This window comes from Vicugna pacos, chromosome 12 (assembly GCF_048564905.1).
Source record: "Vicugna pacos chromosome 12, VicPac4, whole genome shotgun sequence".
NCBI classification, from domain to species: domain Eukaryota; kingdom Metazoa; phylum Chordata; class Mammalia; order Artiodactyla; family Camelidae; genus Vicugna; species Vicugna pacos.
In genome coordinates this window covers 53643461-53665758 of record NC_132998.1, presented here as the reverse complement: position 1 = coordinate 53665758, position 22298 = coordinate 53643461, and the positions used below count along the sequence as shown (strand labels likewise).

Below are 22298 nucleotides of genomic sequence, written 5' to 3'. Positions count from 1 at the left end.
GGCACTGGTAGGATACGGGAAGAGGGAAGCGGTATCTTCTTCCTGCTCTTGCTCTTCGTCTCGGGAATTGGCTGCGTCCCTGTGAGACCTACCATTCCAGCTCACCGCGCAGCCCCCTCTTCATGGCTCTCAGCCACCGCGTTCGGGTAACACTTCTGTTCCCTGTTCGTTTGGCCTCATGGGTGGTGACAACTGCTGCTGTTACTCGTGCCATTTACAATTACTTGTATTAACTTTGATTTTTTTCCCCTCCCTTTAATTCTGGCTAGTAATGGTTCCTTTGTTAAAGGTCTGTCTTTGTAAACCTTATGGGATGAATACATTTTCCTCTCAGGACCCTGACTGATGAAAGTCAATGGAACACTTCGTATGAAATCCTTTTCCAAAGGCTGCCTTGTACCTACTCTAGTGTTTTATAACATGAACAGAAGTGCAAAGACTTAACCTTTTTTTCATCGTATTACTATAGAACATTTTTGATTCTCAATATGAAGAATAAAGACAAACCTGGGTTCAGATTTCTCACTTGTAGACTGTGAGCAGTACGAAACACCTCTTTCAAAGGCGTATTGAAAAGACTGTAAGTTAACTTACACAAGACCCTGAGGATAGTAACCTGACCTACAGTAGTGCTTCGTGTCAGTCTGTCCCCCTGTCCTGTGGCCTGTGTGCTGGTAAAGTCTCCAAAATTCAGATAATGTAGAATTGCGCTGGGCACTGGGGATTCAAAGATCACTATAACCTGCCTCCTGTTCTCAGAAGTGAACAGTCCTTTTACTATTTCTAATAGCATTACTGTTCTTTACTATGGCAGTGAGATTATAAGGTGTATTTTTTAACAGTGGCAAAAAAGGAGACCGTGAATTATCTAGCCCCCACACACCCGTGTCTTCAGTTGCATGCCTCTCTTACTCCCCTTCTGACACCAAATGGGTTTTGTGCCAAGGAATAGTCTCACGCTTTCAAGTGCTTTGGTGATTCTGCAGATTCTAAAGTAACATGGGCTGAGTGTATTCCCTTAGAAATGTGAAAATGAATCCTGGGCAATCATGTCTGCGTTTTCCCGTGCAGGCTGAGGCAGGAGCATTTGACCTCATTGCAGTTACAGTTCTTACATTTGATAGTACAGATAGAGTTAAAAATTTTACTGAGAGAAAAGGCTTTGTTGTTCTCTTGCTGTTGGTGTTTTTCCCATCAAGCAAGGAGGTGCACTGCTGGTGTAAGTAAGTGTTGTGCTGCTCGGCACAGCGCCCACTGCAAGTCCGTGCTAAGTAGACGGCTGTCCCGGGCCAGGCGCTGTGCTGTGCACTCCACACACTGCCATGTGTTTAACCCTTGCAGTGCCCTGAGAGGCAGTTACCATTTTACTGATGAGGAAGCAGGCGCAGAGGTGGGTAACTGACCAGTAAATGAAAAAACTGGGATTTCAACTCAGGTAGTTTGAAGGGCTGTGCTCTTAACCATTGTGATTGTGTGTCAGGATAGGTGCTTTTAGTTAAAATTGGAGTAGTTGATTTTTAGATCACAAGCCCACTTTTTAAGTGTGAAATTGCAAACTGTTAATGATATTGTTAATGTTTTAGGACAAAAAAGAAACTTGGTTCATTTCCATAGAATCCATATTAAAGATGAGTTGGTATAATTCGTATCTGTGGAAGCTGAAGTCCTACATAAGCTTGTGGAAGAGGTTTTCCTTTGATGCACTTTGGGTTTCGGGACTTCAAAAATCATGAGTGAAAAAGTTTAACATTTGGTGTTTCAGCATTTTTCCCTTTTTAAAAATTATACTTGAATTTTAAGAAAACATCAGAGGGTTATGAAAATGTAAATATTTATTTACAAATTGAAATCCTATAGGGAAAACACTTTTAGACAGCAAAGTTCATGGTAAACTCTTCATTGTTTGAGAAATGCTTATTTGTTGTGTATTGATTATTTTAGAAGACAACAGCTCAACTATGTGTCATGTTTATAATTTGACATTTGAGTCAGACCAGGTGGCTCATTAGATGAAAACTGTAGGTCAAATGGCTACAGCCTGGGGCTGCATTATAAAAGGTATGTCCCTTAATCTTAGGGGGAATACAGGGTTGAAAGAAAGTCACGGCCATGGTTAAGGATGAGCTATGATACAGCTCAGAAGGCAGTTTTATTGGCAAAGTTTCTAGTATCAGCTGAGTGTAGTTGGTAATTGCAATCATTAGGAATGAGTAAATAGACTAAACCCTAGCTGTCTGGTAGGCATCTGAACTCATTACTATAGGAGTTAAGTATTTGACAACGTATTGCATTTAGTGATGAAGAGGGCCCTTGGGCAGCCTCCTCAGTGGGTTGCAGACACTCCACAGAATGGGAGGTGTCGATGGGAAGTGATCATGTGAAACCATAAAACTGCCTTCCTCTGGTTTAGCAAGAAATACTTGTGGTAGGAAAACACGAGAACAATCTGCTTTCTAACGTCATTTTAGAACCAAATTTTGCTGGGTGAAGGTGCTTTTATGGCAAAAGTACTTTTTAAAAGCTAAATTCAGTATGTTTTAGTCAAGATGATCCTTTTTGTGTCCTTGATTGCTGAAAGTGTTCAAGAACAGAAAGGATTGTGTTATTAAACTACCCACTGACAGCAGTTTCTTTAAAGTTGATGTATTCATGGGGAGAAGAAAAGGTCATAATTAACATATTTCAAAGAAACAGCGGCCTGAATACCTAAGTTTTATACAGGGACCATCAAAACCCCTATCTACAGAGATCAAAACAAGTCAGAACAAAAGTAGAGGGAGAGAGGCTGAAGAGGCAGGCGCTTCCCCTGTACACCACAACCTGCAACTCACATTGCTTGTTTCTCACCTACCACCTTTATCCTAGTGCGAGTCTGGAAATGTGTTTCCCTGCGTGCAAAGAGATTCAGTTCGACTCTGGTTCATTCGTATGAGTAAACAGGCTCTGCTCCACTGAGGCAGCCAAATACAACCAGGCTGGATTTTAATGAGACCGCACTGCCAGAGAGGTTCTGCTTTCTAGATGACTTTCAGCATTGTCAGGGAACAGTTGGGAGTAGACCTTTAGTCAGATTTTTTGAGGAAAATGAGCTAAATCAGTATGAACCACTGTCAAGTTTAAATTGGCAGTTGGACCCCACCAGGAGGCATTCTCCAGCAGGGGTGTCTTCTCAGCAGTTGTTAAACTGCAGGGAAGAAGCTTCATCTTGAGCCTTTGTGACAACAGAGTCTGTAACTATAGAGGCATATCATTTTAAAGTGGCCTGAATTAGTAATATATTCATACGGTTTGTGGCCATGCATAGTAAGAAGATACATCCTGCCAAGGGCTGGAGACAGGCCACCCGAACTTCTACAACAAATACCTTGCTTGCGGGGCTCACAACCCTCGTGACCAGCTGCTTCTGGAGCCTGGAGGGGGCCAGAGCATCCCGGCCCTTCTTGCTCTTCAGCATATCAAATAACCTGCTTGGAGAGGCTGGTTTTCTTGCAAAGTAGTTGTCACGCCTCCTACAGCTTACAACTTCCCTTTGAGAGAGAGATTGTTGGCCAGGAGTATTTTCTTGGTGTGGGTTGGGCGTTTCATCAGACTCCATTCCATCTCCCACCGGCAGGGGTGCCCCCAGGTCTCAGAGCAATCCTTTGTTCTCTAGTGGAGATGTGTCCGGAAGATGCTGGAGTTGGGCCTTTGGTACTGACCTACAACTGAAGCTCCTCGGGAGCTGGTGGGAGGGAGTGGGAGAGGCTGGGCCGGTGCCTGTGCCTCCTGGCTTTCCTCCCTGGCCAACGCATAGCGCCTGGCTTTTCTGGGGTCAGGCTCTGGTGTCTCCTCTGCCCATCTTCCCACGCGGCGCACGCCCTTGGCCACCTTGGGTGCGTTCCTGCAAGGATTGTGGTCATAGATGACCAGCTTCAGGCTCGACAGGTGGGCCAGGCTGGGGAAGTAGCGGATGCTGTTCCAGTCCACGTCGATCACCTCCAGGGAGGGCATGTGGAGCAACACGGTGGGGAAGTCGGTCAGCAGGTTGCCTGAGAGCCAGATGGTCCTCAGCTCCCGGAGGCGCTGGAGCTGGCCTGGCAGCAGACGCAGGGCGTTGGAGCCGGCATGCAGAGTCTTAAGGAGACGCAGCTCACAGACCACGTCCGGCAGCTGGGCGAGGTAATTGGCCTCCACCCACAGGGTTCGTAGGTTCTGGAGCAGGCTCAGCTCCCTGGGGAGGTCGCAGAGTTTGTTGTTGCCCAGATAGAGGATGCAGAGCTGCTTCAAGGTACACACCACCTGGGGCAGAGCCTTGAAGTCGTTGAAGTCCAGGGCCAGGATCTGCAGGTTCTGCAGCTGCCCCAGCTCCGGAGGCAGGCTGTCCAGGTGGTTGTCGCTCAGGTAGAGCTTGACCAGTGCCTGGAAGGAGCACACGTGCACGGGGAAGCGGCGCAGCCGGTTCCCGCTCAGGTCCACCATCCTGTCCAGCGGCATCTCCCGGAGGTCCCGGACCACGTAGTTCTGGCAGCGGTCAGTAGGGATGAAGGCCACGAGGGCCCTGATGGTGTTCCCCATGGCAAGCCGCAGCCCACCGACCCCGAGGCTGCTGCTGACCGCTCTGAGGCCAGTCCTCCCCCCTCGATGTAACCTGGGGATCGGTGACAAAAGCCAGTCACTTCAGCAGAGAAGAGTGCTCCTGATAGCAACCTGAGTGTCGGGTGACAGGCCCAGCAGACGGCCAGGGTCTGGGAGGCCGGCTCTGACTCACATGCTTGCTTTCTGTCACCTAAGCCCCCGTCCTCTTTATCTACATTTTGTTTGATTGTTTGTTTGTTTCAAGCTGAAAATAGCTTCCCTGTTTTTTCTAATGATAAAGCATTAAGATGTGACATAAAGGAGTAAAAGAAGAAAGTGAGAACGCCCATAGTCTTACCTGCCCGGGACAAACACCATCAACATTTTAACCGATGTCCTCCAGCCTTTTTGCTACAAGTAGTCAATTTGTTTAAAAAATGATGCGTGCGGTCGAGGAGACTTACTTTTTACCATAACAGATGGCCATCATTTTACATCTGCAGGTACCCATGGAATTATTTTAAACACCTCCCAAGCATTCCATTATATGGGTGCACTGTAATTTGAACAGGTCTCTTTTGTTGGGCGCCTAGGTTGCTGACAATGTCAGTGTTACAAATACCCCTGCGCACACAGCGTGAGCAGCCCTCCACTAATTTCTTTAGGAGATGTCCTTAGAAATGTCACTGGGTCACAGATATGCATCCTTTAAAGGCTTTTTTCATTGTTAATGTCCCCCCATGAGATCTGAACCAGTGTACACGCTCTACAGGTGTCCATTTTCTTACTTCTTCGCTATTATCAGGTAATAGTTTTCCATGCTTCAAAAATTTGCCTTTGACCAAAGACAAGTAGAAAAGCAGGAGAAGAGGAAAGCCAGCCTTCCAAGGCTTAAATACACGGGAATGCATTCCTACAGGGCGTCTGTGTCAGGTGTGGCGAACTGCCCGTGAGAGTTTGCGCCTCCTTCCGGAGGGCTGAGTTGTGGGAAGCAGCTGTCCAGCTGGGACCCTCCCTGGTATTAGTCTGGAGCAGGGAGGCTAATTCTGGCCAGTGGAATGTGGGCAGAAGTGAGATACATCACTTCTAGGCCTGGTTCATTTAAAACAAACGTCACCTTCCTCCACACTCTTTTCCCATCTGCTGGCTGGATATTAACACCCAGGGTGACCTTAGAAGCCACCACGTCTGTGGAAGTCACATGTTGAAGTTCTGGGTTATCTTGGATCCCTGAAGAAGTGTTAGGATCGGAACACCTCCCCCTCCCACACACACAGTCACTACCACCAGTTGGATTTAAGTAAATGAGAAACTTCAATCGCGTTAACACATCACAACCTGGGGGCCTTACCTATTGCATTATCTTAATGAACAGAGCAATTGTGAAAAAGAGGTAAATCTGCATATACTGATGCGCGAGGATATTCAGGATAAATAAGGGGGGGGAACAAGTTTCAGAACAGTTTTTACGATCCCATCTGTGAAAAAATATGCATATCTTCTTGTTTATGCATAAAAGTATCTGTAAGACGGAACAGTGATGATCTCTGGGAAATCTGCCTGAAGGTTTGGGGTGATAGGAATGCTGACTTTTCCATTTACACCCTCTTGTACTGTTCGATTTAAAAACAAATTATAGACGTATATTACTTTCAAATACTATTCCAAAAGAAACATTCCATCAGCCTGCCTGCTGTCTGCAGGGCGCATCGGGGCTTCCGGGCAGGCTTGGTAAACCATTTAGCCTCCTCCCAAGCCTCTCCTGCTCAACTGCTTGTAACAGGCTGGACAGAGCGGTAGGAGGGCGTCCCGCGGGAATGGCCATCATTCCACAGAGCTTTTTTGCCAACGCAGCATCCCCGCCCACCTTTCTTCTCAGTCACGACTGAAGCCAGTGTCCTCCTTGGACGTCCCACAGGTTGAACGCCAAGGGCTATTATCTCGAGCCCTCTCTGCTTTTCTGATCTGTACTGTAGCCAGCCTCTTAGCAAGTTCTGTGCTCTGCCTCTATATTTAGCGTGGCCAGTGGTGACCGCAAATGGTCATGAAGCAGCTGCCCTGATACTGCCCTTAGCAGTGAAAATGACAGTAAGAATTGGTCCCCATTATTGTTTATAACTAATCCAAGTACTCAGCACGGTGCCAGGTGCTTCACACACACTATCTTTCCTCACAACACCTGCCAGGTAAATAGTTTTATCCTCAGTTTTCCGATGGGAACCCCGAGTCTCAGAGAGGTGTAAGAATAACCTCAAATATTTATTGAGCACCTACTATGTTCTAGATGCAGGGAATCTGGTGGTGAACAAGACAGAGAAGACCTGGACCTCAGAGAGTCTGCGATTTGTCTCAGAGCAGGGTTAGGTTGACCAACTGCCCTCACACACATGTCCACTTGGCACTTTAACACCAGCCCCTAGATACGAGCAGGCATCTACGGAAAACCACACGAGAAAAGCCGTCTGCGTGAAAGATGGAGATTGAAATAAGCAGAATGGAAGAAACTGAGAAATAAAACCAACGGAGAGAACAGAAGAAATTCTTAACTAATTTTACTAGAGTGCTTCCCGGGAGTTCACTGTAACACGTGTGTGTTGGTCACAGTATTATTAGCTTATTTAATTCCTACAATAACCGTAAAATGTAGGCACTTGTGAAATAATAGAGAATCTGTATTTTGGTTTCTACCCCAGGTGCTGGTACAGAGCTCCTAAAACCGTTGTAATTTCCTGTGTGACAAGAGCGCTATCTCTTGTTCTAATGTCTGGTCTTTGAACCCATCCAGATACAGGCTCCTAAAACCCCTGTAAATTCCTACGTGATAAGAACACTTAAGAGCACGTTTGTTCTAATGAGGCAACTCTGCGTGGGTTCCTGGATGGCTTCTGGGTGGGGGCTGGTCACCAGAAAGACCAAGCCGTGATTAAGAGTTTGGGAAGTTCAGCTCACTCTAACGACCGATTTGTGCCTTTGTGAGAGAAGCCTTCCTAACACCCTGGTGTTAGGCAATTGGGGAGGTGAACGGTCCAAGCTTCCACCTCCAGGTGGGCGAACACATCCAGACTGGGAGGGTAACATTCCATGAGGACAGAGGGTCCTGCACTCGAGACCCTTCCAGCCTCGCGCTATGTATCTCTTCATCTGACTATTCATCTGTATCTTTTAATCTTTAACAAACCGGTAAAATTAAGGGTTTCCGGGAGCTCTGTGAGCCGCTGGCCGGAGGGTGCATTGCTGTGCCAGGGCAGTGCAACGTGGGGGGCCCCCGGTGGAGTGTGTCCCAAAAGAGCCCCCAGGAAAGAGCCAGCATTTGAGTGTCTACCACAACAGAAGGCCAGTTTCTGCCAAAGGAGAACTAAAACTATCTGGAGTGAAGGAAGTCACCTCTCCTCCCTGCTGGGTCCTGCCCCCTTGGGGTCCAGGGGGAGGGTAGGGGGCGAGGAGGTGGGTCCCAGAGAGTGAAGAACTGAGTAGGCGTCTCCTACCTTCACCACCAACACCCTTCTGTTTGTGGGTCCCCAAGCCACAGGCCACGCCTCCACGGGGCAGAAAGAAGTCTTAAACTGGATGAGATGTTTAAATGTTAATGTAGACTTGACTCAATGGTTAAATATCTGAAAGTGTCAAAAGAAAGCTGTAGCATCTGCCCAAGATGCCATCGGGGGGTTGGGGCAGGGATATGCTTAGACTGTGTGAGAGAAGAGGTAGGAAAAATGTGGTTGTGGCTGAGAGCGTGCTCAGCCCGCCTGAGGTCCTGGGTTCAATCTCCAGTACCTCCATTTAAACAGACAAACAAAAGAATAAACTTAACCCCACCCCGCAAAAAAAAAAAATAGAAAAATATGGCTGATCTTTATTATACTCTACCGGATTCAGCCCCCATAATGTACTGATACAAACTTATCAAACTGGCCTCTAGTAAAACAGCCTATATCGAAAAACCTGTATCAATTTGTGCGTGCAGCCTACTCGCGTGTACGAATATACACACACCAAAGAAAAGACAATCCATGTTGCAAAAGACAAGCAAAAAACTCTGGAAAACAGAAAACGTAAAGTGAATTTTTTGTGTGTTCCAGTAATAAGCTCTGAGGTACAGCTGGCTTTTCCTTTGTTAGAATTCATGGGGACCGTGGTGGGGACCGGATGCTGGGAAGGGTCCCCAGGCCAGAGTCCTGGGCCTTCGAGAAGAGTGGTCCAGAAGCAAGCCCATCCCCACAAGCTTGAAATCAAGCCTAGACTCGTGTCTGACCATGTGTACCTGCTGGTTTTGAGTCCAGACCCCTCCACTGAGGTGTCTGCACAAAACCTTGGTCCAGAACTAACTGATACTGGGTCTTCCCATGCTTCCAGGTACAGTTCTAGTCCCAGGGTTCTTAACTTCCATGCCGCATAAACCATCTTTGGATGATTCAGTGAAAATAATTTATGACAAGGCATTAGGATGCTCACAGACCCCTTGGGTGCCCTGGGGAACCTGGCTTGGATGCTGCAGCCAAGGTCAGTGCAGAACTGGCCCCGTAAGGGCATCAGGGTTACCACCCCTGGGCCCAGGCCCTCTGCTTCTTCAGACCCCCCCGGTGCTGAACCCTGCCCCCAAACCTGGGTGTAGCAACCACACCCCAGAAGGGATTTTTTTGTAGGCCCTGCTTCTTTGCATCACTGGCAATTGAATCTGGGTCTGATGGGGAGGGCTCATTGGCCACGTGCCCCCCCTAACCTGAGGGAGGCTAGGGTTGGGGTTTTGGGTTCTATGATGGGGAGTGGTCTTTTTCCATCACTAAGATTCATGAAGTGAGAAATTCCCCAAACACAGGGTGGTGAGTTGTCTACTGACAGTCAGAACGAATCATGAGCACCCATTGTAACTAGCCTGTGGTTTTACAGCCCCATCCGTGGCTGTCTGACCCCGCACAGTTGATTTTCCTTCCTCTATCTACAGGACTATTGTGAGCAGTTTACTAAAGCAGACTTAATTAATATGCAATACGTGTGGATTTCCCTGAGCTGGAACATGGCTAGTTTCCTAAACAATCGTGTAATGTTAAAAGACTTTGAATGGAAGGATTATAATCTTAAAACCTTCAAAATAATCTAGTGACCTCCAATATGACAGCTGGATCAGCAGATGACAGTACTGCTTACAGAGGGAAATGGCATGTCAATTAAATATTAGTGGATAAGAGCTAATATTTATTCCATCAGTTACTAATACACATTTATTAAAATGAAATGAAAGCAATCCATCAAAACAGGATTCCTAGGTGGTATTTGATTAGCCTGGTTCTGTTACGTACTTAAAAGTAAAAAAAAAATTGCATATTACTCTAATCTATAATTTAGATTTATGATTAATTCAGACTCTCTCCTATCCTATTTCGGTTAATGAGATGGCAGTAGAATTTAGTATCAGGAGCAAAGTTTTGGCATTTAAAAGACCTTGTGCAGTTGGAACCTAGACCCTGGTATTTATTTGTTTGGAGGCTTTGGACAATGTTTTGTGCCTTGGACTCCTCATTTGCAAATGAGGTCCAACTCGGGTCCGCCTCGGGTCCGCCTCACTGAGTCACCGTGAGGATTAAATGAGACAATGTACTTACAGTAATTAGCACAGCATCTGGCGGTGGTGCTACCCACCCTGAGCTGGTGTTACTGCTCTGCTTTTTTAAGGTGCTGTGCTGGGCTCACTGAGGAGCGTGTGAGCTGCCAATCTGTGTTCTGCCTACGAGCTGCCTACAACCTGAGCGAGAGCCTGGCGTAGGGACCCCTGTCTGCTGAAGCAGAGCTGGGGTTCTAGAAAGTGGTGATGGGAGTGACTTCTGGTAGTGTTTACTCAGCACCTGGAACAGAACAAGGACATCACTGGCACTTGGTAAGTGTCTGTATATTACTGGAATGGATGAACTGTGTTTGATGAGAGGCACGTGTATGCTGATGGAATCCTTACAAAGCCAAGGTAACCTGGGACCCTGTTTTGACTTGGTGTTGTGTCAAAAAAAAAAAAATCATACAGCATCTCCAAAATAATGAAATCCAATTTAAATCTTTTTTAAACATTTTTGTATTGAGTTATAGTCATTTTACAATGTTGTGTCAAGTTCTAGTGTAGAGCACAATTTTCCAGTTATACATGAACATACATATACTCATTGTCACATTTTTTTTTTGCTGTGAGCTACCACAAGATCTTGTATATATTTCCCTGTGCTAAACAGTATAATTTGTTTATCTATTCTACATTTTGAAATCTCAGTCTGTCCCTTCCTATCCCCCGGCCCCTTGGCAACCACAAGTTTGTATTCTATGTCTATGAGTCTGTTTCTGTTTTGTATTTATGTTCTTTTTTTTTTTAGATTCCACATATGAGTGATCTCATATGGTATTTTTCTTTCTCTTTCTGGCTTACTTCACTTAGAATGACATTCTCCTGGAACATCCATGTTGCTGCAAATGGTGTTAAGTTGTTGGTTTTTATGGCTGAGTAGTATTCCATTGTATAAATATACCACCTCTTCTTTATCCAGTCATCCGTTGATGGACATTTAGGCTGTTTCCATGTCTTGGCTATTGTAAATAGTGCTGCTATGAACACTGGAAACCCAATTTAAATCTTTATCATAGTCACTTGGGAAAATGACAGAGGACTGATCACTTGCATGATACCCAGCAACTCTTTCTAAGACTCCTTCTGCCTGCCTTCCCCTCCTCCATCTCCCACCCAGAGCGGGTGGGCGCCCCAAAGCCCTCTCCGTGCTGCCTCTGTACCACCCCACGGGGCCCTGGAGAATCTGTATGATTGGCAGCAACCACACCCAGATCCCTCCCTCGCAGGCTGTCCCATCTCACTTTCTCTTCGACCCCTTTGTAGCCATTCTTCTCATGCCCTCCCCGGCCCACCCAACTCATTTCCCACTTGTCGGCTGCAGCGCCTCCTCGTGGGGCCATCGAAGTATTGTCACCCCAGTCCAGCCTAGGCGCAGACTCCTCAGCGACGTTTAGGGGACCCTCCAGGATCTGCCCCTGCGCATCTCTCCAGCCCCTTGGGGCTACCCCGTCGCCTCCTCCTCCTCCTCCTTCACAAATGTGCCAGCCTCCCGCCCCGCATCCCACACCAGAGCCTTTCCACGTGCAGCCCCGGGGCCTGGAACGCTCTTCCTCACCCGCGACCCCTCTCTGCATTCACCCCGACTCATTCATCCTCTCCCACCTTACATGTCACTTCCTGACTTTCTAAACCGGGTTGGTGATTTGATCGTGTGCTGTCAGTCCTTCTCTCTGTAAATATCTATTGATTGCCCATCTCCCGACACTGGACTTGACTCTCCCTGAGGGCAGAGGTGGGCTGGGACTCCCTCCCTGGTGAACCCCTCTGTCTCGGCCTCAGTGCCTGGCACCTGCTAAGTCCTCAGCCAGCAGAAGTAAATGAGCTAGCGCGCACTGGCTGGGGAAGTCGGCATTGATTTGCATAGAGGGAAAAAAGTTTTAAATGCTGAAGATAGCGTTAAACACAGGAAAGAACCCAGATTTAACTTGTCACCTGTTAGTGCTGCTGTAGGTAGTACCTTGAGTTTTACATACACGACTGTAGTTACAAGGTATTTTTAAATGATATCTATAGAATATAAATATATAGTTTCACATTGTGAAAGTAATTATTTCCTTGGGAAAAGGAGGTAGAGATGGAGAGTTTCAGATAGAGTAATTAATAATAATAAAGTTACTTTTCAGGTTGGTATTTTAGTCACAAACTTTTTTTTCTCCCTAAATAAAAAAATATTTATTTATTTATTTATCTATTTATCTATTTATTTACTGTGGGTAGGGGGTAAATGAAAAATACTTCTAAGCCCATAGTCATCAAACCTCTTTATCTGGGATTAGTCCGGGGTTAAGCCTGGGAAGAAAGGTCTTTCTTTCCCTGTCACCTCCAGCACCATCACTGGGTCAAGGTCTTCTTACATAGATACCACCCAGTGTTACGGTCAATACAGTTGTTCTGGGAAATAGTGGTTTTTTACCTTATTTTCAATGAGTAACACAAGCAAGGAAGTCTCAGGGCCTTTGTGCTAAAGTCTTTTTCCTCAAATGTTCCCTTGAAGCAAAGGGTGTATGTGTATTTCTGTGTGTGTGTGTGTGTATTTGTGTGTGTGTGTGTGTGTGTGTTCCTCTGAAAATCTTTTCAGGCCACACTTTGTCTTCTAGTCTCAGCTTAACGGCATTTCCTCCGGGAGGCTCTCCGTGACCACCCTATTTAAGCCGGCTGCTTCCCCTCCCCGGTTTTCCCTCCGCGTAGCTCTTACCACAGTCTGTGAGTGTTTTGTTTCTCTCCCGGTTCTCTTGGCCTCCTGCCGCGGGGGAGCTCGGGGCCAGGGCTGGTGCCCGCGCTGTTCGCTGTGGTACTCTTAGCACAGATGACAGTGCCTCAGACGAAGTGGGCACTAATTCACTCAACAAATAAGGGGTGAACCGAGGGCAGGATTCCCTGCCCTCCTGGAGCATTGGGACGAGTGAGTGAATGAGGTTCTATGCTCAGTTTGATCATGTAAACTCCAGCTGCTGGAAGCCAGTGACTTAATATACATTTATGAGTCAACAGATTTTTTTTCTACCTTTGATTATCATTGAGATAAAAGAGAGTGGATCCGAGAGTGACTCAGAATGTGCGGAGCACAGTTGGCGAGGGATGCACAGGGCTGGGAGGACCTAGGAGGGAGCTCCCGTTTGCTTCACAGCCTGTAGTGTCAACTCCCGTTTTGTGCTTTGCCAGAGCACAAAGCAGGGGTGGAAGAGGAGGGTGTCCCCTGAGATTTCAGCCTACGGCAGTGACACATTACTGAGCCCGCCCTGGGAAGTCTCCCAAAGGATCCTGCGACGGTAATGAGAGTCCCACTGAACACTGAACCGCTGGGATCAGTTCGGTGGCCCTGCTGAGCTAAGACAGTTATTCTGAGAACGGAGGCTTCAGAAGTGAGCAGTGAGGGGAAACTGGAACCCGGAGGGAGGTCCATCCATCCCGGTGGGTGGGGGGAGAACAGGGGAGAAGGCAGGGCAGTGGGAAAGGCAGGGTTTTTGCAGCCTGCGTGTGAGTGGAAGGCACCGAGGCCAGGAGGACGGGCCTTGAGGGCACGGACTCGGCCTCAGGATCCCTAGGAACCAGCAATGAGGGAATGTGCTCTCTGAGGCCGCGTTTCTTGATGGCCTGGGTACCAAGCCTTGCCCGTGATTACAGCCGAAGGCCATTTCAGTGACCACCTGCTCCCTGTTTACGGGGCAGGACTTGCTAACAGAACACGGCTCAGTCCTGCTCATTTCAGTGGCGTGTTTCACAGCTCTGCCAGGTTTAGTGCAGACCTGTGAGTCAACAGGTCCTTCTGGATCATCAGCCGTGGCCGGTGGCTGTTAACTAGTGGTGGGCTAGCCCTCCAGGAGACAGTTGTGGTGTCTGAAGACAGTTCCGGTTGTCACAACTGACAGGGCGCTCCTGGCATCTGGTGGGTCGAGGCCAGGGCTGCTGCCAAACCTTCTACATCGTGCAGGACGCCCCACAACAGAGTCACCTGGCGCAGAAGGTCGGGAGTGCGAGGGGAAGGGCCCCTGGGCTATCCCGGCACCGGAAGTCCTCCTCCAGGGAAGCGCATCACTGTGGTTGTGACGGGTACAACGGCTCCTATGTTATCTTCTGGACTAGAACACCTTTTTTTTTTTTTAAGCTGTAGGGAAGATTTTTTTCCAGCTTAATAAAGTGAGGTGGGACAAGAGAGAAATACCCCATAGTTAATTATACTTTCAGGGATTTACTCTGCCATTTTTTGATATTCCTAGATCTTCCCGGTAAGTAAAGGGTGGATAACAGGAAAGCAGCGCTGGGTTTGGACCTGTGAAATTTGAGTCGACTATAAACTTTATGAAGGACTCATGAAGTCTCTTGTAAGTTGGTTTTGTTTTTTTTTGGAAAGTGAGGGTAAAGTGTGTGACCTTTTAGTGCATTTTCCAGTAAATTAAGCTATAAATGGTGATATCGCAGGTTAATCTTCAAGAGTTCGCTTAACCCACAGAACAGCGATGCGGTGATTACATGGCGACTGCAGTCTCACTGACTGTTGTGTGTAAGGTGCTTTCTATGAGGAAACGGACTCTGAGCTGTAGCTCGGGCATCGGGCCCGGTCACTAAACGTGACTTCAGAGGATGGTCGAGGCTACTAAACTCTGGGGCCATCCGGAGCTGGGCACCTTACTGCCCTTCAATGCAACCATGTCAACAAGGCAGAAAGGAAGGGTTAGGAAACCAGCACCACCTGCCACAGGAAGGTCTGGCGGGTGTGGGTTGGCAGCGAGGTGGGTCCGGGCTGAGATGTGTGTGTGTGTGTGTGTGGTGGTGGGGTGATTAGGTTTATTTATTTATTTTTTGAGGAGGTACTGGGGATTGAACCCGGCACCTTGTGCATGCTGAGCATGCGCTCTTGAGCTATATTCCCCCCACCCCTGGGCTGGGATTTTGGTTCTACCACTTCCCTCCTTTCTGGCCTTGGGCAACTCACTGAATCTCTTTGGAAGTCCTTCTGCATTTGTCAACTGGAGATGATATTAATGTCACGTGGGGATTGAATGACAGTACATATCCAGAACACAGAAGCTTAATACAGGCTGACTTCTCCTCCTTCCACTGCAAACTTTCTTAGCAATCCTTGCTTGAGGCCACCTCACATCTTTAACGAATGTCAGTATCTGTGCCTGAGTCTGTGGTCAGCTCCAGCCCCATCATTAAAACCACTGCCAATGTAGAACCTCCTGGAATTGATGGAACAGACTCACAACTTTGGGAACCAACGAGCTCTCAAAAAGCCCGGTGAGTAGTGAGCGACCCCTGGACCAGGCCAGTGAGGCTGGTCCTGGTGGCTCTGGTGTGCCTTCAGGTCATCGTGGCACCGAGAGGTAGGGGCACCTGGACACAGCCGGAGGCTGTGACATCATCTCTCCTTGACTGACACCTACTGTCCGCCACACACTGCTGAGTTGACGTTGGAATGAGATGAACTGAAACTCAGGCTGGGACTGACACCATGCGCTCACTCCTCCCTGTCTGTCTTTGCAGGATTTCTTTGATCCGAGGCGAGTCCAGCAGACCTCATCTTGGAATCTCAGAGAAGCAGGGGCCCTGCAGGAGTTCACGGAAGCCCGCCAGCTGTAAGTTTTTGCTTGTAGGCACCTGCGATGCTGCCCTCAGGAAGTATGTTTACAGGGGAGGATGACAAGCGAGTCCTTGTGTGATTACGTGACTAGATCGTGTGGGTAGATTGGCTCCGAAAGGCCACAAGCCAACCTGGACCCCTCTGTGCCCAGGATAGGCTGTGCTTTGCTTTTGTTGGAGAGTTTCTCCCGTTTACTTTGGGTAGGCTGGTGGCATTGGCCCAGTACTGCCCTACCGCGCGTGTCTTTCAGACAGTAAGGCTCCGTCCAGGTCTTGTCGATGGGGTCAGGGGATGTCATGGGGAGGGTCGCAGACTTGGATGCCACGGGGCTGTGTTTGAGTTTCTCTCATTGCCGTGTGACCTTTGTTGAACTTCTCACGCTCTTCTCTTCCTCACATGGGGACAAGAGCGTTGGCTGGGGGGGGGGTCTCCAAGGTCCCCATCCAACTTGGAGAGGGAACTTCCCACTGCGTGACTTTGGTGTCAGCAAACACGCATCACCCAGCCGCACGTGCAAGGGTAAATGGGGCGGGGACTGTGCTTGAGAAAAATACCATTATTTTGGTTTGAGTTTAAATTCTGAAATGCTAAGTTAAAACGGCCAAGAGCCTGACCCAGATTTCCTTTGGCGTAACCTCCCTAAGTCACTTAGTAGGGCCTGCACGACAAACGCAAAGAGGATGCATGAGGTTTGGAGTCAGAAAAATTTGAGTCTGTGTATCAGCTTTGCTATCACTCGGGTCAGATGAACAACATCTCTGAGCCTTAGTTCACCTCTCTGCAAAACTGGAAAGTAACATGGGATTGCCCCAAGGTCAATACGATAATGTGTTTATTTGCAGATAGAAGGTGTTTGAAAAGGGTAGATATTATTATCCCTTTATTATTATTATATTATTATTATTATTATTATTACTATCATTATTATCAGCTATTGGGCTGCGAATGTTCCAGGCAGTCCTAATGGATATCCACATGAGTGGAGCCCTGAACCAGCTCTGGGGCTGCTTCGCTCAACCCCTGGGCCCGTCTGGCCTCCTGGCTCGGTGCAGAGAACACCTAAAGCTGACTGGACCAACTAAGTGAGCCAGCGTTGGTGCTCCCAGCTCCTAGTCCCACCACGATGATTACAACGTAAATTATTCCTGTGGTCTCTCAAGCAGATACTTGCCTCCTTACAGAGGGAAAGAAAAGGCTTTTATGGACCTCTTTTTTTAATGTTTTATTTATCTATTATACTATTTAATTTCTCTGTTTTATCAGAGGGGGAGGTAATTAGGCTTATTTACTTTTAGAGGAGGCGCTGGGGATCGAACCCAAGACCTGATGTGTGCTAAGCACGCGCTCCACCACTCGAGCTATCCCCTCCCCCTTGGCTTTTATGGACCTTAAATGGTATCCTTTGAAATGTTGGTGAGCTGCTGTTGTCTGAATAGTCTTATGTCCTCCTTATGTACAATGTCTCATGTCCCCCCTTTCCTGGCCTGAAAGCAATGTCACACCGGGTTCTCCCCCTGGGGAATGAGCGGGCATGTTATAAGTCCCTTGGTGAAATACTTTGGATGGTGGTCTGCAAACCTTCCGAAAAGTGGGCCCTCGGGCAAACCAGTGGAAGTGGCCTGATGTTCACCGGCTACACCCGGGACAGAGCGGGCTTGCTCCTTTGTCGGGAGCACAGCCCTGGAAAGAATGCCTTTCTCTAAAAATAGGACAGTTGGAGGCACAGCTACACAAGCAGATAGTCTTCCCAGCGGCTCTGGGGCCCGCCAGCTGATAAGCTTTCTGCTCTGGGTGCCCCAGATCACTCACAGCTGTTCTCCAGACCGAAGGACCCCAGGGATGCTGGGCCAGCCTCATGCCGCACGTCAGGGGCCCTTCATCACATACGACACGTAAGGCAGTGGTCGGCTTCATCAGCCTTGAAGTCCTGCCTGCCCTCTGGAAAGGCTGAGGAAGGGCTGGAGACCTGAACTGTAAGCACATTCCAAAACGCAGCAATCTCTTTGTTTTACTTCATATGTACATTTCTTTTTAACTTCTTTCAAAAGTTGGATTTTTCCTTCCATTAGGAGGTGGGGGGTGGTTAAGTCCAGTGGATAAAGGGGTGCACCTTGGAGCCAAACTTCCTGGATTTGAAGCCTGTGCTTTTTTTTTTTTAATTAAGAAATTGTATTTTTAAGAGAGGTTTAACATTCACAGAAAAACTGAGCAGAAAGTACAGATATATATATATATCCCCCTGTCCCCACAACCACACAACCTCCCTCCACTATGGACATCCCGCACTACACGGTACATTTATCCCAGTCAATGAACCCAGATTCACACATCATTATCGCCAAAGTCCATAGTCTAATTGGGGTTCATTCTTGGTGTTGTACATTCTCTGCATTTGCACAAATGTATAAGGACCTGTATCCACCATGGCAGTGTCATAAGAATAGATTCACTGTCCTAAAAATCCTCTTGGGTGTTGCCTGTTCATCTCTTTCTCTCCAGAAATGGGCAACCACTGATCTTTTCATTGTCTCCATCGTTCTGTTTTTTATGTCGTGCAGTTGGAATCGTGCAGTATGTAGCCTTTCCAGATTGACTTCTGTCACTTAGTAACATGCCTTTAAGTTTCTCCCAGGCCTTTTCATGGCTTCACAGCTCATCTCTCTTTAGCACAGACTAGTATTCTATTGTCTGGAGGTACCACGGTTTATCCAGTCACCTACTGAAGGACATCTTGGTTATTTCCAAGTTTTGAGAATTAGCAATAAATATCTGTGTGGATATACACTTTCAACTTCTTTGAGTCAATACCAGGGAGCCTGATTGCTGGATTATATGGGAAGAAAAATGCTTAGTTTTGTCAAAACGACCAGACTGTCTTCTAAAGTGGCAATAATATTTTGCATTCCCACCAGCAGTGAATGAGGGTTCCTGTTGCTCCACGTCCTTGTCAGCATTTGGCGTTGTCAGTGTTCTGGATTTTTGAAGCTTTTGATGATGAGGCCAGTTGCTAAACCTCTCTGCCTTGGCCTCCTGGTTTGTGAAACCCAGTGAACAGGAGCACCTCCACTGTTGGGTTGTGATGAGGATTAAGTAAAGTAACCTATGCGAGGCATTTGGCCCAGGCTGGCCTGTGTAAACTCTCAAGAACCATCGGCTCTGATGTTTGGACTAGGTTGGATTTCTGTTCTAAAAAGCCCTTGAGATGCTTGGGCACAGCATGATGTTTAGGTTGGGGCTGGATTCCACAAAGTCACTTTTAATAATGAGTTGACTCCATGCCATTCACCATGCTGAGGACTTCATATACTGTCTCCTTTGAATTCCACTTCTGTGCTCCAGAGTAGAAGCCAGCATTATTTTCCATTTTCAGATGAGGACACTACAGCCCAGAGAGGCTGAATTAACTTAGCCAAGGTCATCCAGCTCAGAAGGAGAGCTGGGACTTGAACGGGAGTTGATGTGATACTGATGTCCAGCACTTAGCCGCTTACGACACTGCCCCAACCTGGTCTCCCTGCCAACCTGATCTCTGGCTTGAAAATTTAGATTTACAGGGTTGCAGTTGTCCCAAACCATTCTCTGGTTAAGTGTGAAGCCAGGCCACATGTTAGAATTAACTGCACCCCAAACTTGACACATCAACACGATTATATTGAAGTTCAGGTCTATTTTGTTCTACTGCCAGCTCAGCCAGTCTCCAGTCTGCACGTGCTGCCCCCTGCCTCCCCCACCTCCTCATCTGGCTGGCTCCCACCCTCACATCTTGGCTTAGACATTACTTCCTGTAGCGAGACTTCTGGGTTAGGTGCACTCCTTTGCTCACTGTTGTGTGCCGTGCCCACAGGACAGCACCTGGCACTTAATGTGGAATCACAAGTATTCGTGGAATAAAAGGCTGAACGGGCAGAGGGGGCTGGTGTTGGCTGCAGTTCTGGGTTTGGCGTGTTCTTCTCGCAGGCCCAGGCTATGTGGTTGTTGGCACTGACACCCCAGCGCAGAAACTCACTATGGTGCCTGACTTAGCATCGTCTGTTTTCTGGGTCCCTGTCTCTACTGCACCAGCAGGGCATGCAGGAAGGAGTGACATGGATAGGGGTGATTTAGCAGCTGAGTAGACACTTGAGCACTGAAGCCCTTCTCCCCAGCTCACTTTCCCTGCAACAGGGCATGGGCTCCAGACGGGCTTAATACAGCCTGTGGTCTCTATGTTCTTCGGGGGTGGGGTCCCACCATGACCTTCCCAGGGTCTCAGCTGGGCATAAATCAGCCGGTGCACGATGGTTTGGCCGTACCAGTTGTTAAAGTGTAAACCGATATGTCCACATCAGTTGGTAAAGAGCCCTTGTCCAGAGGCAGCTGTGTATTCTCTCCATTGCTCCAGCCTCCCTGGCCCCTTTCCTGGGACCCCTCACTTCCCCACAGTCCAGGATACAAGGTGGTAACACCTGGGGCACCAGGAGGCTCCCAGGACCCTGTTCCAGCTCCAGGGCTGGCACCATATTGCTTCAGCCTGAGTCTTTACACGGTCTGAGTAATATGCTCTTGGGAAATGGGACAAGGAAGAGGGAGAGAGGCAGGGGGGTGGTGGGCAGGAGAGGACTCAGGCAGCATCCTGGCTCCCCTGACACTTGCAGAGAACTAAGGGAATGCAGGAATTTGAGTGACAGTACAGATGGGTGATGAGTTGTTTGCACATGGTCTGCAGCGACCCACTGCACAGAAAGCTGCTCTGTGCCCTCCTTCACCAGCGTCTGTAGAAGGTTTCTAGGACGACAGCCACCACTGGCTGAGCGCTCTCTGCGCGCTCAGTACTCAGCTAAATGTCTCTTCTCCCGACGACTCTGTGCGTCTGAGCAATCACTAGCTTCGTTTTCCAGATGAGGAAGCAGGTCTGGGAGGCTAAGCTGATGCCTGGGTCACGGAGCTCACAAGTGGCAGAGTTGGGAGTCTGACCCTGGAGGCCCCACGGGGACTGCACTGGTAGGAAGTGTCTTTGTTCTAAGGTGGGGGCACAGAGGCTTCCAGAGAGGGGAAGGCACTTTTCAGTAAACAGTGCCGAAAAGTGAAACATTCATGGAGACAGGGCTGCCACAGAGCCACATCCCTCTGGCGGCCAGAGGGAAACTTCCCAAGAATCTTAGGTCCTGTGGTTGGATGGGGCTCTGCATGCTCTGAGCCTCTGGGCTGACAGAGGTGAGTCAGCTGCAGTCCCCAGAGTTCCCTCTGGGACACCGGCCCTGAGGGCAGTGCACTCAGCTGACTGGCTCTGTGACCTGCCCTGAGGTTTCACACCACATTCGGTCTCCACAGCTACCCTGGCTCTCTGGGCAGCGCCCTGGGGCAGGCTGGGATGTTACAGAACTCCTGGCTGGGAGCTCTAGGTCATCCTTCCTGGATGTCTGAATAAAAGCCTGTTGCTTCAACTGAAAAAGTGTGAAAATCACATCTAAGAACAGAAAATTCTTTTTGTTTGTTTTTCGGTTTTCTTGTTTCTTTCTCTTTTTTTTTTAAGTTTTTTTTTGTGTGTGTATATATGTTTTTATTGAAGTAGAGTCAATTTACAATGTTCTGTCAATTTCTCATGTATAGCAGATTTTCATATTCTAAAACAGAAAATCCTTGAAGGAAAAATATCTTAAAGAATATTCTTCAATGAAGAATTTATATCTTGCTTATGATTAAGGGGAAAAAAGAAAGGAAGTATGTTAAAATGCTGACATGGTTTTGATAATAGGCAATTTATTTTTCTTTCCAGTTTTTCCAAAATATGTAATGTGTTTACTTTTTAAATGAAAAACATGTGCATTAAATTCCCCCCTTTCCTTCTGGGATGGCTTATGTCTCTCTATAGGAGCTGGAGGGGAGAGGTGGCCAGGAGGAGACCAGCCGATCTCCTCTACCCTTTGTGACTTTGAGCAAATCCCCTGAATGCTTTGATCAATTTCTCATTTATAAAATGGGGAAAACAGTAGAATAGCAGGACTTCATAAGATTAGGATGAGCAATGAATGGGTTAATCCGGGTAAAATTTTTATTACAAGTCTGGCTCATGATAAATGCTCCTGGGAAGTGTTATTCTGATCACCAGCTAACGAGCTGATGGTGTCAGTCTTATAGTGGTCAGCATTACTTTTGACCACCAGGGGGCACTCGTGTCTCTGGGAGTCCACCACGGGGCACCAGGATTCCAACACTGTGTGCCTGTCTTGGTGAGTGGATGTGAGAAGAAAGCACACAAATGCCCCTTCCTCGCTGGCTGATCTCTGAGAGTCCAACTATGTGCTGAGAAAGAAATCGGCTTTAGAGTTGGAGGTGGCTGGCTTTCTCTAGCAGTGGGAGAAGCTGACCATGTCCCTCCCAGAAATGCACACGATTCAAATCCTTCCTCTGGAGTCCCCATTGACAAGGAGGGCAGTGCACTCCCTTGTGTAAAGGATGGGGACCTCCAGGGATGGTGGATGGAGGGGGGAATGGGGAGCGAGCCTGAGGTCTCTACTACTTGGGTCGGGGGTGGGGTACAGAGGAGAGGCCCGCGTCCTCTGCTCTGCTGGTCGC

General features: G+C 47.9%; 1 protein-coding gene across 1 annotated transcript; it reads right to left on the bottom strand.

Moving 5' to 3' along the window:
• Positions 1–3571: 3571 nt before the first annotated feature.
• On the bottom strand, positions 3572–4554 carry LRRC10 (leucine rich repeat containing 10). The gene has a single exon (XM_006197818.4). The coding sequence runs from the start codon at positions 4552–4554 to the stop codon at positions 3649–3651; it is 906 nt and encodes a 301-aa protein (XP_006197880.1). The 3' UTR covers positions 3572–3648.
• Positions 4555–22298: the final 17744 nt, after the last annotated feature.